General features: G+C 46.1%; 1 protein-coding gene across 1 annotated transcript in view; it reads left to right on the forward strand.

The window, feature by feature from the left end:
• LOC147106621 (testis-specific serine kinase substrate-like) overlaps positions 1-16,780 on the forward strand; it is a 57,205-nt gene that overhangs the window by 27,642 nt on the left and 12,783 nt on the right. The window contains exons 5-6 of the mRNA XM_086008463.1: positions 3,369-3,563; positions 16,395-16,553. Of these exons, the coding sequence (XP_085864589.1) occupies positions 3,369-3,563; positions 16,395-16,553 (354 nt within the window). The remainder of the gene's footprint in view (positions 1-3,368; positions 3,564-16,394; positions 16,554-16,780) is intronic.

Genomic DNA, 16,780 nt, shown 5'->3' on the forward strand with positions numbered 1-16,780 from the left:
ATGGACTAGCAGCTCATCGTGTCCTTCACTTGTTCTACCCACTGTAATCAACCACCACCTAGACCGAAGGGTTTGTTGATGCGGGGGTGGAGGACACAAGCACAGTCACAAGATTGGTAAATGAAAAACAGCAGTTAGCTGTGTTTTATTTTTAGAAAACGGGGAAAAAGGTTCACGTCTGGCAAAATCCAAAAACATATGACGTTCAAAAAGAAAAATGAAGAACAAAACCATCACCCGGTGGTGAGGAAGGCAGTCCTTAAATCAGTTTTCTCCTAAAACAATAAGCCAGGGTTACTTTACCACTGGATCTTTCTCAGCCGGTCCAGGGATCACATCCGGCTCTCAGAACTAAACAATATTCCACCCGGGTTCAACAGCAGACCTCTCTGTGGCAGCTGCAAGTTGGGCCCCAACAGCAGCCTTGGCCTTGTCCTGGCTTTCTCCTCAGGTACTGGCCCTGTCCTGGGCCTCTCCTCAGGCGCTGGCCCTCTCCTCAGGTGCTGGCCCTCTCCTCAGGCGCTGGCGCTGGCCCTCTCCGCTGGCGCTGGCCCTCTCCTCAGGCACTGGCCCTCTCCTCAGGCGCTGGCCCTCTCCGCTGGCGCTGGCCCTCTCCGCTGGCGCTGGCCCTCTCCTCAGGCGCTGGCCCTCTCCCCAGGCGCTGGCCCTCTCCGCTGGCGCTGGCCCTCTCCTCTGGCGCTGGCCCTCTCCTCTGGCGCTGGCCCTCTCCTCTGGCGCTGGCCCTCTCCTCTGGCGCTGGCCCTCTCCTCAGGCGCTGGCCCTCTCCTCAGGCGCTGGCCCTGAAGGGATGCATTAGTTTGCCTTTTGAACTTCTGAGCTAATGGGTAGATTTGCCTCAGGTGTGTTGGAGGTGGGTGTGGCCTTCACCTGAATTGGAATGAGAGGGGGACTTTGTCTCCATCTGGTGGCCACATACCGTCCATCCACCACAAACCGCCCCCATAGCTCACACCACATATATTACAGGGGTCTTGCAACATTGAGAGATCTTCAGGCGCAGCAGGAAACAAAGTCATTTTACGGTTTCTAATTGTAATTTTTTACGTGTTTTTAAGAAAATGATCCTTACTGAGTCCTGCTCTGTATTTTCTGTCTCTTTTAATGTATTTTTATAGCACAGGTATAAGCCACATTAAAAATTGAAAAGCTGCCTGGATTGCAGGTTCTTAAACACACTAGGCTGATGTGCATGAATGACAGTGAAATGAGTTGAAACCTTTAATTTTAAGACTTAAAGAAGAAATATCCTGGTGTGGGTTCAGCGTTTCCTTGGGCCCCAATTGTTTACGCTGAGTTATGCCCATTTACATCCATTGTAAATTCGGGCGTATTCAAATGAGTTCCGGAGGATAGTTGGGCGTAACTTCCAGGTTGTGCCCATGGAGAAAACTACAGGCCAATGTAGTCTTAATGCTTAAACACTACAGGGGCAACTTTTCAAGTACATGGTGGCAGCATACAGACCTTGTCTGCCGGACAGGCCACTCGGAGCGACAGGTGTGCTTCCTATTTTCTACCCATTCAGAGGCAGCGCACTTGTGCTTTTCTGATGCCTGTTGCCGGAAACTTCAGGAATTGTGTCGCATTTTGCTCTCAACTCTGTATCTCAATTCCATTTACCCGCCTTTGATCCGAATCCCTAAATAGCTTTACCTAACAAAAATCTATCCATCTCAGTATTGAAATTTTCAAGTGACATCAGCATCAACAGCCTTTTGGAGAGCGAGTTGCAGATTTTCCACTGCCCTTTGTGTGAGTAAGTGCTTCCTGACATCACCCCTGAACGGCTTAGCTCTAATTTTAAGTTTATGCCCCCTTGTTCTGGACTCCCCCACCGGAGGAAATAGTTTCTCTCCATCTATGCAATCAACTCTTCTAAGCATCTTAAACACCTCAATTAAATCACCCCTTCATCTTCTAAACTCAAGGGAATACAGGCCTAGTCTATCCAACCTGGCCTCCTAATTTAACTCTTTTAGCCCCCATATCATTCTACTTCATTCCCTCTACTTTGGGTCTTATTTCGTTTTTCAACTTTCCAGTCGCCAACTTTGTCTTACTGCCTTTCCATTCCCTTGCTTGGTTGATCTCCGTACACCATGCAGCTGTTTTTCACTTCTTTCAGCTTGTTTTAGTAAACCTCCTTGCAAGCCATCAAATTCATTAATTCCTCTCTATGACAGGAGCCAGCATTCTTGGCTCTTGACTCTCTCACCTGTTGTTGCCTCCCTCTACATTTGTTCAGTCCCAAAAAACATAGTTCCCAACAGTGGCAAAGGGTCCAGACTTCAAACATTAACCTGTATTTTGTCTTTACAGATGCTGATTGGCCTGCTGTGTATTTCCACCATTTTCTGTTCTTATTTCAGAATGGCCGGGTTTGTCCTTTTCATTCTGCCTATGTACTCAGTTCTCAATAACTCCTCTTAGACACAAAGCTCACTGACTTTGCCATATGCTGGTGAAAGGACTGTACGAAGGAAACCGAAAAAAAAATTACCTCAGCCTGCAGTTTATTTTTAATTAGTAAGAGTTTTCAGACAAGCCATTAAACAATTTGGTTGAGGTTGTTCAGAGCCACTGTTCTCTTTATAGCTTTGTTCCCTGGCTTATTGTTTGTGTAACAATATATGGGCTTCACACTCGTGAAAAATATTGGGGCTAATTCTACGAGTTAGTGTCCCTGTTGCAGGACTTCAACTGCCAAGAATGCGAACTGGACACAGACATCAGCTTTGCCCAATTCGCAGCCCTCCCCAGTTGTCTGGTTGTTCATCTTAATGACTGAGAAATTGGGAGGATCATGAATCGAACGCACTGTGTGCAATTGTCCAATCAGCCCTCCTGTCAGGTGAGGCTCAGAGAAGGAGCACCAAATTTTAAGATTTACCTCATAAAATCTTGCTGAGATTGGCTAATTTCCAGCTCATCAGTACAAACAAACAACTAGACAAAATTGTAGCCTAAGACAGAAAACTTTCCATTTCAGAACCCGAGAAGGGCTAAGGTTAAGACTTGGCTTTTTGGCCAATTAACAACAACAATCTTCCTTCTTGTAACCCAGCTCTGAAACCGTAGTATCCAGTTGCTTTTTCAATGTATCTTGTGCTTTGATTTTCCCACAACAGGTTATTCCAAACATTTACCACTCTTTGCACATAGAAGTTCCTGCTAACATCTTTAAAAAAAATAACTTTTGTACTAATTTTAATAAAGCTCCTCCGAGCCCTACATTCTTGGCTAAGCTTATTGATAGGCCTACTAAATGGGAAGGGGAGGGGAAGGAAGGGGCATTCGCTCCATTTCAACAACTCATGCCAATTTCCAAATCTCTGTGACTGTTCCAGGAAGATGCTGGTAGATTTTAACTCAGAGTACCATCAGGACAATGTCCTCACGGAAGAGATGTTCAAGCAGACGGACAAAGTTAAAGAGAAGATGAGCAGTCTGCTGCACCAGTGGGAAGTTAGCCAAGAACAAGAGTCCAGTTTGCATAAAATGCTTGGGGACTTCAGAACTGAAACGAATGACGTTTCCAACAGGTAAAACAGAGAGAATCATTGCCTCATTCCTCACCTAGTGTGTAACTGAAGGTTTGTTCCCATAACCTGGAGCTGATGTGCACACTCATACTTGGGAGTATGAGTCTTTAGGGCTGATTTTAACCTCTCCCCACCCACCAACTGTGTTGGCAGGGTAGGTAAGATGGCATTGGGGGGGCAGGGGGAGGGCGGAGGGGGGTGGTGTTCATGCCACGTTGCTTAAACCTTCCAGCTCCCACCATTTATACATGCCCGAATTCAGGCACGAGAGGGCCCAGAGGAGCGGGGGGCCTAATTTGAATGACAGTGTCACGGGGCGTTGACGCCATCGGGACACGTCCGCCATTTTAACTGAGGGCCCAACTAAGACCCACATGGTCTCCAGCTGGCCAACTAAGTAGATTTTAAAAATTGAAATCAATGAAGTGTAAAATCGGGCAGGGTGCAAAACAGGCGACCGATCTGAAGTCTCCCCATTCCTGCCGGGTGAGTTCGGTTAACATCGGGGCTTGTACATCAGACACCTCACCCAACGGTACACTCTGAGAGTGCATATCACACATACCTCATTGTAATACTCTGAGAGTGCATATCTCACACCCCTCACTGTAATACTCAGAGTGCATATCACACATCCCTCATTGTAAAACTCTGAGAGTGCATATCACCCCCCCCTCATTGTAATACTCTGAGAGTGCATATCACACACTTCTCACTGTAATACTCAGAGTGCATATCACACACTCCTCATTGTAATACTCTGAGAGTGCATATGACACACCCCTCATTGTAATACTCCGAGAGTGCGTATCTCACACCACTCACTGTAATACAATTAGAGTGCATATCACACCCCCCTCATTGTAATACTCTGAGAGTGCATATCACACACTTCTCACTGTTATACTCTGAGAATGCATATCTCACACCCCTCATTGTACGGTGGCATAGTGGCATAGTGGTTAGCACTGTTGCTTCACAGCGCCAGGGACCCGGGTTCGAATCCGGCCTCGGGTGACTGTCTGTGTGGAGTTTGCACATTCTCCCCGTGTTTGCGTGGGTTTCCTCCGGGTGCTCCGGTTTCCTCCCACAGTCCAAAGATGTGCGGGTTAGGTTGATTGGCTATGATAAATTGACCCTTAGTGTTAGGGGGATTAAATACATGGGGTTACGGGGATAGGGTGGGATATGTGTTGATGTAGGGGTTACGGGGATCGGGTGGGATATGTGTCGGTGCAGGCTCGATGGGCCGAAATGGCCTCTATCTGCACTGTGGGGTTTCTGTGATTCTGTGATTCTGAGTGCATATCACACACCCCTCATTGTAATAGTCTGAGAGTGCATATCTCACACACCTCACTGTAATACTCTGAGAGTGCATATCACACACCCTTCATTGTAATACTCTGAGAGTGCATATCACACAGCCGTCACTGTAACGCTCTGAGAGTACATGTCTCACACCCCTCACTGTAACTCTCTGAGAGTGCATATCTCACGTCCCTCATTGTAATACTCTGAGAGTGCATATCTCACAACCCTCATTGTAATACTCTGAGAGTGCATATCTCACAGCCCTCACTGTAATAGTCTGAGAGTGCATATCTTACATCCCTCATTGTAACACTCTGAGAGTGCATATCACACACCCCTCATTGTAATACTCTGAAAGTGCATATCTCACACCCCTCATTGTAATATTCAGAGTGCATATCACACACCCGATTGTAACTGTCTGAAAGTACATATCGCACATCCCTCATTGTAATACTCTGAGAGAACATATCACGCACCATTCACTGTAATACTCTGAGAGTGAATATCTCACACCTCTCACTGTAATACTCTGAGAGTGCATATCTCACATGCCTCACTGTAATACACTGAGAGTGCATATCTGAGGTCCCTCATTGTAATACTCAGAGAGATCATATCTCACACCCCTCATTGTAATACTCTGAGAGTGCATTTCACACACCCCTCACTGTAATACTCTGAGAGTGCAAATCTCACACACCTCATTGTAATATTCTGAGAGTACATATCACACACCCCTCATTGTAATACTCTGAGAGTACATATCACACACCCCTCATTGAAATACTCTGAGAGTGCATAGCACACCCCTCACTGTAATACTCTGAAAGTGCATATCACACACCCTCATTGCAACACTCTGAGAGTGCATATCACACACCCCTCACTGTAATACGCTGAGAGTGCATGTCACACGTCCCTCACTGTAATACTCTGAGAGTTCATATCTCACACCCTCACTGTAATACTGTGAGAGTGCGTATCTCACACCGCTCATTGTAATAATCTGAGAGTGCATATTTCACAACCCTCACTGTAACACTCTGAGAGTGCATATTACACACCCCTCATTATAATACTCTGAGAGTGCATATCTTACATCCCTCATTGTAATACTCTGAGAGTGCATATCACACACCGCTCACTGTAATACTCTGAGAGTGCGTAGCTCACACCCCTCGCTGTAATACTCTGAGATTGCATATCTCTCACCCCTCACTGTAATACTCTGAGAGTACATATCACACACCCCTCACTGTAATATTCTGAGAGTGCATATCTCACAACCCTCATTGTAATACTCTGAGAGTGCATATCTCACACCCCTCACTGTAATACTCTGAGAGTGCATCTCTCACACCCCTCATTTTAATACCCTGAGAGTACGTATCTCACATGCCTCATTGTAATACTCTGAGAGTGCATATCTCACACCACTCATTGTAATACTCTGAGAGTGCATATCACATACCCCTCATTGTAATACTCTGAGAGTACATATCACACACCTCTCATTGTAATACTCTGAGAGTGCATATCTCACACCACTCATTGTAATACTCTGAGAGTGCATATCACACACCCCTCATTGTCATAATCTGAGAGTGCATATCTCTCACCCCTCACTGTAATAAGCTGTGAGTGCATATCACCTACCCCTCACTGTAATACTCTGAGGGTACATATCCCACATCCCTCATTGTAATACTCTGAGAGTGCGTATCTCACACCCCTCACTGTAATACAATGAGAGTGCATATCACACCCCCCTCACTGTAATACTCTGAGAGTGCATATCACACACCTGTCACTGTAACACTCTGAGAGTGCGTATCTCACACCCCTCATTGTAATACACTGATAGTGCATATCACACACCCCTCACTGTAATACTCTGAGAGTGCATATCACACACCCCTCATTGTAATACACTGATAGTGCATATCACACACCCCTCACTGTAATAATCTGAGAGTGCATATCACACACACCTCACTGTAATACTCGGAGAGTGCATATCTCACACCGCTCACTGTAATGCTCTGAGAGTGCATATCACACACCCCTCACTGAAGTATTCTGAGAGTACATATCACCCCCCCCCTCATTGTAATAGTCTGAGAGTACATACCACACACCCATCATTGTAATACTCTGAGAGGGCATATCACACACCACTCATTGTAAAAATCTGAGAGTGCATATCTCATACCCCTCACTGTAATACTCTGAGAGTGCATATCTCACACCACTCACTGTAATACTCAGAGTGCATATCACACACCCCTCACTGTAATACTCTGAGAGTACATATCTCACACCCCTCATTGCAATACTCTGAGAATGCATATCTCACACCCCTCATTGTAATACTCTGAGAGTGCATATCACACACCCTGCACTGTAATACTCTGAGAGTGCATATCACACACCCCTCACTGTAATACACTGAGAGTGCATATCACACAACCCTCATGTAATACTCTGAGAGTGAATATCACACACCCCTCACTGTAATACTTGGAGAGTGCATATCTCACACCCCTCACTGTAATACTCTGAGCGTGATTGTCACACACCCCTCACTGCATTACTCTTTGAGTACATATCACACACCCCTCATTGTAATACTCTGAGAGTGCATATCACACAGCCCTCACTGTAATAAGCTGAGAGTGCATATCTCACACCCCTCACTGTAATACTCTGAGTGTGCATATCTCACACCCTTCAGAGTAACACTCTGAGAGTGCATATCACACCACTCATTGTAATACTCTGAGAGTGCATATCACACACCTGTCACTATAATACTCTGAGAGTGCATATCACACACCCCTCACTGTAATACACTGAGAGTGCATATCACACAACCCTCATGTAATACTCTGAGAGTGAATATCACACACCCCTCACTGTAATACTCGGAGAGTGCATATCTCACACTGCTCACTGTAATACTCTGAGAGTGCATGTCACACACCCCTCACAGAAGTTCTCTGAGAGTACATATCACACACCCCTCATTGTAATACTCTGAGAGTGTATATCACACACCCCTCATTGTAATACTCTGAGAGTGCATATCTCACACCCCTCACTGTAATACTCTGAGAGTACATATCTCACACCACTCATTGCAATACTCTGAGCATGCATATCTCACACCCCTCATTGTAATACTCTGAGAGTGCATATCACACACCCTGCACTGTAATACTCTGAGAGTGCATATCACACACCCCTCACTGTAATACACTGAGAGTGCATATCACACAACCCTCATGTAATACTCTGAGAGTGAATATCACACACCCCTCACTGTAATACTTGGAGAGTGCATATCTCACACCCCTCACTGTAATACGCTGAGTGTGATTATCACACACCCCTCACTGCATTACTCTGAGAGTACATATCACACACCCCTCATTGTAATACTCTGAGAGTGCATGTCACACAGCCCTCACTGTAATAAGCTGAGAGTGCATATCTCACACCCCTCACTGTAATACTCTGAATGCATATCACACACCCCTCACTGTAATACTCTGAGAGTGCATATCACACACCCTTCACTGTAATACTCTGAGAGTACATACCTCACACCTCTCACTGTAATACTCTGAGAGTGCATATATCATACCTCTCATTATAATACTCTGAGAGTACATAGCGCACACCCCTCACTGTAATACTCTGAGAGTGCATATCTCACACCCCTCACTGTAATACTCTGAGAGTGCATACCTCACACCCTCATTGTAATACTCTGAGAGTACATATCCCACATCCCTCATTGTAATACTCTGAGAGTGCGGATCTCACACCCCTCGCTGTAATACAATGAGAGTGCATATCACACACCACTCACTGTAATACTCTGAGTGTGCATATCTCACACCCTTCACAGTAACACTCAGAGTGCATAACTCACACCCCTCATTGTAATACTCTGAGAGTGCATATCACACACCTGTCACTGTAATACTCTGAGATTGCATATCTGACACCCCTCACTGTAATACACTGAGTGTACATATCTGACACCCCTCATTGTAATACTCTGAGAGTGCATATCACACACCCCTCACTGTAATGCTCTGAGAGTGCATATCACACACACCTCACTGTAGTACGCTGAGAGTGCGTATCTCACAACCCTCACTGTAACACTCTGAGCGTGCCTATCACACAGCCCTCACTGTAATAATCTGAGAGTGCATATCACACACATCTTAATGTAGTAGTCAGAGTGCGTATCTCACACAGCTCACTGTAGGACTCTGACAGTGCATATCACACACCCTTCACTGTAATACTCTGAGAGTACATATCTCACACCCCTCACTGTAATACTCTGAGAGTACATATCTCACACCCCTCATTGTAAAACTCTGAGAGTACATATCGCACACCCCTCACTGTAATAACCTGAGAGTGCATATCACACACCCCTCACTGAAATACCCTGAGTGCATATCTCACACCCCTCACTGTAATACTCTGAGAGTGCATATCTCACACCTCTCATTGTAATATTCTGAGAGTGCGTATCTCACACCCGCATTGTAATACTCTGAGAGTACATCTCTTACACCCCTCACTGTAATACTCTGAGAATGAATATCTCACCCCTCATTGTAATACTCTGAGAGTACATATCACACACCCCTCACTGTAATACTCTGAGAGTACACATCACATATCCCTCATTGTAATACTCTGAGAATGCATATCACACACGCTTAATGTAATACTCTGAGAGTGCATCTCTCACACCCCTCACTGTAATACACTGAGAGTGCATATTACACACCCCTCACTGTAATACTCTGAGAGTGCACATCACACACCCCTCATTGTAACACTCTGAGAGTGCATATCTCAGACCCCTCAATGTAATACTCTGAGAGTGCCTATCTCACACCCTCATTGTATTACTCAGAGTACATATCACACATCTGTCATTGTAATACTCCGAGAGTGCGTATCTCGCACCCCTCACTCTAATACTCTGAGAGTGCATATCACACACCCCTCACTGTAATACTCTGAGTGCATATCTCAGTCCACTCTCTGTAATACTGTCACTGCATATCCCACACCTTTCACTATAATACTCTCTGATACTGTTCATCTTATGCCCTCACTATAACACACTTTGACACACCAGTATATGGCACACTGTGACAAACTCTGTGATATGTTACACTTGTGATACATTCTGTGATATGTTACACTGTGAAACACTGTGATATATATCACTGTGACACATTCAGTGATATGTTACACTGCGACACACTCTGATATGGCACACTGTGACACACTCTGTGATATGTTACACTGCAACACACTCTGTGATATATTACACTGTGACACACTTTGTGATATGTTACACTATGACACACTCTGTGATATGTTACACTGTGACACACTCTGTGATATGTTACACTGTGACACACTGTGATATGTTACACTGTGACACATAGTGATATGTTACACTGTGACATACTCTGTGATATGTTACACTGTGACACATTCAGTGATATGTTACACTGTGATACACTCTGTGATATGTTACACTGTGACACACTCTGTGATATGTTACACTGTGACACATTCAGTGATATGTTACACTGTGACACATCTGTGATATGTTACACTGTGACACATTCAGTGATATGTTACACTGTGACACACTCTGTGATATGTTATACTGTGACACACTCTGTTATATATTACACTGTGACACATTCAGTGATATGTTACACTGTGACACACTCTGTGATATGTTACACTGTGACACACTCTGTTATATTACACTGTGACACATTCAGTGATATGTTACACTGTGACACACTCTGATATGTTACACTGTGACACATTCAGTGATTTGTTACACTGTGACACATTCAGTAATATGTTACACTGTGACACACTCTGTGATATGTTACACTTACACACTCTGTGATATGTTACAATGTCACACATTCTACGATATATTACACTGCGATGAGTTACACTGTGACACACTCTGTGATATGTTACACTGTCACACGCTCTGTGATATATTACACTGTGACGCACTCTGTGATATGTTACACTGTGACACATTCAGTGATATGTTACACTATGACATACTCTGCGATATGTCACACTGTGATGAGTTACACTGCGACACACTCTGATATGTTACACTGTGACACATTCAGTGATATGTTACAACTGTGACACACTCTGATATGTTACACTGTGACATACTCTGTGATATGTTACACTGTGACACACTTTGTGATATGTTACACTGTGACACATTCTGTGACATGTTACTCTGTGACACACTCTGCAATATGTTACACTGTGACACACTCTGTGATAAGTTAGACTGTGACACATTCAGTAATATATTACACTGTGACACACTCTGCGATATGTTACACTGTGACACATTCTGTGATATGTTACACTGTGACAGTCTGTGATATTTTACACTGTGACACACTCTGCGATATGTTACACTGTGACACTTATATGGCACACTGTGACACACTCAGTGATATGGCACACTGTGGTGCACTTCAATATCTAAGCAATCAATGCATCAATATTCACTATTTATTAATAGCTGTTACAGTTGATAGCTATCATTTGAAACTACAGTGACCAAATTATGGCCCTCAGTTCCACTTGCACTGATGCATCTTACTTTTTGGTTTGTGCTGTCTGAAGTTAGAGGGCCTGGAGGTTTGGCGAGTGCTGTTCTGAACACCACAGTCTGTTAGTATGTATCTGCATCTTGGGTTATATGCAAATTAAAGGGAACATGGATGGCATCTTTATAGGTGGCCCCTAATGATGTAATTATGTGGCCCACTAATACAAAAACACTGGAACACCCCTGACTGACTCCTATTCAGTCATCCATCTGCTTAATACAGTTTTAATTGGCTTGCCTAAATGACATATTAAATAGCGCATTTCCATGTACAGTGTAAGCTACTTGAAATAAATGGGATGAAAATTGGATGGGTTCTGCAGTGAGCAGCAATATGCTCCGTCGCCTTGCCACCGAGGTGGTGAAGGTAAAAAGTATCCCCGGAAAGGTATAGAGTTGGGAAGCCTGGGCAAGGGAGAGCAGGGAAGCCTGAAGCATGAGGAGTCTTGGACAATCAGGGAGGTAGGAGGTTTCCAGAATGTAGCTTTTACTATTACGTTTAGTTAGTAACAAACTAGAAAAACTTCAGAGATACAAAGCGTGTAGTGTGTATCGATCAACCATTTTAGTATACTGCACGCAGCTGTCAATCATACAAACATTTCCAGGTGAAATGGAACAGTCAAGGAACTTGCCCTACTTATCTACTGAGACAAAGTTACACCGTTGGCTCAGATAGCACAGACAGAAAGGATTGAGAATTGGTGGGTTGGATGGACTGGACAGTGGATTGCAGGTCAGACTGAAGAATGTGGTGATGTGGATATTTGGGTGGTGGGGAGACCTAAAGGATGGAGAGTCAAGTAGAGGAAACATTAAAACTGACCTGGGCATAACAAGCTCAGCTTGTCCAGGCAACCCAACAAATCTTAGAGTAAAAACAAAAAATGCTGGAAATACTCAGCAGGTCAGGCAGCATCTGTGGAGAGAGAAACAGAGTTAACGTTTCAGGTCCATGCCCTTTCGTCAGAACTGAAAAAAGTTAGAGATATGACAGGTTTTAAGCAAGTGCAGAGCAGGGAGGGGAGGAAAGAACAAAAGGGAAGGCCTGTGATAGGGAGGAAGGCAGGAGAGATTAAAAGACAAAAGGGATGATGGTGCAAGGTAAAAGGAGATGGTAATGGGACAAGTAAAGGAACAAAAGTTGGGCCGAGAAGAGGTGTAAATGGGAGTAGCAGAATCATCAACAGCTGCCATCCAAAAAAAATGGGGGCAGAGGTTATGATCTGAAATTGTTGAACTCAATGTTGAGTCCAGAAGGCTGTACCTAAGTACCTAATCAAAAGATAAGGGCCTAGAGATTCAATTGGGCGCCGTTTGGGGCGCCAAGCTCGCCTGGGCGTCGGAATTACCGCTGCGAGCGGAGCCACTTGCGCCATCCCAATATTCAGTTTCTGCGCCCCAAACGGAAGCGGGCCACTACTCGAGGCTCCCCGCGCCCCGCTTGGGGCGCTCACCCTGAATATCGCCGCGCTAAGGGCCACAGCGCCACACGCTGCGGCACGGCACGCTGCGGTACTGCAGGCCTTCCTCCCACTGTTAAGGGGGAGGTGCCTGCAACAGCGCGATCCCCGCTCGCGAGTGCCGGCAAATGAACCCGGCACCAAGGAGAAGTGCCGGGCTCTCGGGAAACAGCCGGCAATGCCGCGGGGGGGGGGGGGTTTAGGAGGCCGGGGACGGAGGTGCGGGGCGGCCGCCGAAAAAGCGGCCGCCCCGCACCTCCACCTTAACTTGCGCCATTACCGCCACAGGTAGGCCCCTGTGAACCAGTCGCGATTTGCGACTGGCGTTAAAGAGGCGGGCGCGACCAATTATGGTGATCGGGGCGGGAGCGGGGCGCTGCGCACACCGATGACGTCATCGGTGGCGGCGCAGCGCTACAGGCTAACGCCGCCATTAGCGCCCCGCTAAATATCACGGGAGGCGTGGCCAGTGGCGCTAAAACCACTGAGTGCCCTCTTTGGGCGCTAACTGGTGGCGCAGCCCACTGAATTTCTAGGCCAAGGTGTTGTTCCTCGAGTCCTCGAATTGAACTTCTTTGGAACAGTGCAGGAGGCTGAAGACAGAGAGGTCAGAGTGGGAGTGCAGCGGAGAATTAACAGGCAACCAGAAGCTCGGGGTCATGCTTACAGACTGAATAGAGGTGTTCCGCAAACTAGTCACCCAATCTGCATTTGGTCTCCCCAATGTAGAGGAGACCGCATCGTGAGCAGCGAATGCAGTATACTAAATTAAAAGAATTACAAGTAAATCGCTGTTTCACCTGGAAGGAGTGTTTGGGGCCCTGGACGGTGGGAAGGGAGGAGGTAAAAGGGCAGGTGTTGCATCTCCTGCGCTTGCAAGGGAAGGTGCCGTGGGAAGGGCAGGGGGTGTTGGGGGTGATTGAGGAATAGACCAGGGTGTCACAGAGGTAACGCTCCCTTCTGAATGCTGAAAGGAGAGGGGAGGGCAAGATGTGTTTGGTGGTGGGATCATGCTGGATGTGGCAGAAATGGTGGAGGATGATCCGTCGAATGTGGAGGATGGTGGGGTGAAAGGTAAGGACAAGGGGAACCCTATCGTGGTTCCAGGAGGGAGGGGAAGGGGTGAGAGCAGAAGTGCGGGAAATGGAACAGATCTGGTCGAGGGCCATGACAACCACAGTGGAGGGGAATCCTCAGTTGAGGAAAAAGAAGACATATCAGAAGCACTGTTGTGGAAGGTGACATCGTCAGAACAGATGCAATGGAGATGGAGAAACTGGAAGAATGGAAAAGAGTCCTTACAGGAAGCGGGTTGGGAGGAAGTGTAGTCCAGGTAGCTGTGGGAGTCAGTGGGCTTGTAGTGAATATTGGTTGATAGCCTATTCCCAGAAATGGAGACAGAGAAGTTGAGGAAGGGAAGAGTCGGAGATGAACCACGTGAAGGTGAGAGAAGGGTGGAAACTGGAAGCAAAGTGAATTAAATTTTCCAGTTCAGGGCGAGAGCAGGAAACGGCACCAATACAGTCATCAATGTACCGGAAAAAGAGGTGACGGAGGGGACCTGAGTAGGACTGGAACAAAGGATGTTCTACATATCCCATGAAAAGGCAGGCATTGCCAGGACCCATGCGGGTTCCCATAGCAACACCTTTTATTTGGAGGAAGTGAGTGGAGTCAAAGGAGAAGTTGTTCAATGTGAGAACAAATTCAGTCGGGCGGAGGAGGGTGGTGGTGGATGGGGACTGGTTGAGCCTCTGGTCAAGGAAGAAGCGGAGCGCCCTCAGGCCGTCCTGGTGGGGGATGGAGGCGTAGAGGGATTGGATGCCCATGGTGAAAAGGAGGCGGTTAGGGCCAGGAAGCTGGAAACTGTTAAAGTGGCAGAGGGTGTCGGAAGAGCCGCAAATGTAGGTGGGAAAAAACTGGACAAGGGGAGAAAAAATAGAGTCGAGATAGGAAGAGATTAATTCCATGGGGCAAGAACAGGCTGAAACGATGGGTTTGTAGATCTTGGGAAGGAGGTAGAAACGGCCAGTGTGGGTTTGGGGGACTATGAGGCTGGAGGCTGTGGAGAGAAGATCTCCAGAGGAGATGAGGTCAGTGACAGTCTTGGAAATTATAGCTTGATGTTCAGTAGTGGGGTCATAGTCCAGAGGAAGGTAAGAGGAGGTGTCAGAGAGTTGGCGTTCAGCCTCCGCAAGGTAGAGGTCGGTTTGAAAAACAACAACAGCGCCACCCTTATCAGTAGGTTTAATGACAATGTTAGGGTTGGATCTGAGAGAACAGACGCTGCAAGTTCAGAGAGATGTAAGTTAGAGTGAGTTAGGGGAGCAGAGAAATTGCGACAGCCGATATAACGCCGGCAGTTCCCAATGAAAAGATCTAGAGAGGATAAGAGGCCAGAGGGAGAGGTCCAGGTGGAACGAGAATTGGGCAAAAGTGTCCATTGTGCGAGTGGAAGACTCCTGGCCAAAGAAGTTGGCATGGAGGCAAAGGTGACGGAATAAGAGCTCAGTGTCGTGCCGAGCTCGAAATTCATTGAGGTGGGGGTTTAAGGGGATGAAGCTGTGACTTGGTACTGTGTTTGGTTTGGGCAGGCCCAGTTTACCTGACTGTCCAGATAACCATAACTTCTCTGCAAGTGAAGTCCCTGAGGGGGTAAAATTCAACTTCAGCTCGGAGGGGGTGGGGGCGGTGGGCTGGGGAGTGGGGGGGGGGGTGGCGGGGCAGGGGGCGGGGAAGGGGGGTGAAAAATGTGTGATAGCGGATCATTACCCAAAAAGAAAACTGGGCAGCGTGTCTAGCAACATAGGAACAGGAGCAGGCCATTCAGCCCCTTGAGCCTGTTCCACCATTCCACTGATCTGTGTCTTAACCCCGTCTACCCACCTTGGTTCTGTAACCCTTAATACCTTGCCTAAGAAAATTCTATCAATCTCAGTTCTGAAGTTTTCAATTGACCCCTAGCCTCAACAGCTTTTAGGAAAAAAGAGAGTTCCAGATTTCCACTACCCTTTGTGTGAGGCACCCCGGATGGTCTAGTTCTAATTTTAAGGTTATGTCCCCTTGTTCTGGACTCCCCCACGGGCCGCTGATCTGCTACCGCCCATTTTGTGCCCCCACAGAAGTTAAATTTTACCCCCTCCATGTAACATCAAAATAGAACCTCGTTAAACCTTTGTAGTCACTCCAGTACAAAATACAGTAACAAGGCAGGCAGAGCTACATCAGAAATACTCAGAATATTTAAGATGCCCAATGCAGATGAACATAATTTCCTTTCATGCGTTTAGATTGCTGGAACTAACCAAGTGTTAAATAACTGAATTTTTTTAGCATGAATGAGTCATCTGAAGCAGTGTCAAAAATTGCAGCGGACACTAATGAACTTGCAGGAATCCACACCCTGTTGGAAGCTATCCTGGTCGAGCTACACAGAGCCAATGAACTGAGTCAAAAAAGCAGCTACTTACTGACCAAACCCCAGAGTGGAAAGTAAGCATCAAAGTAAAGGAGCAAAACAGAGCAGTTACTAGACTATACCCTGTGTTAGATGTCTAGAAATACTGCATAATATTAATAATATTATCCATATTAGATCCGGGGGAATACTGTGTAATATTTATACTCTGTATTAGATCTGTGGGTATACTGCATAATAATATTATTCCACATAGGTAGAATAATATTAATATACAGTGTGTTAGATCTGTAGCAATATT

This window comes from Somniosus microcephalus, chromosome 15 (assembly GCF_052327205.1).
Source record: "Somniosus microcephalus isolate GS21.2 chromosome 15, FLI_Smic_1.0, whole genome shotgun sequence".
Taxonomy (NCBI): Eukaryota; Metazoa; Chordata; class Chondrichthyes; order Squaliformes; family Somniosidae; genus Somniosus; species Somniosus microcephalus.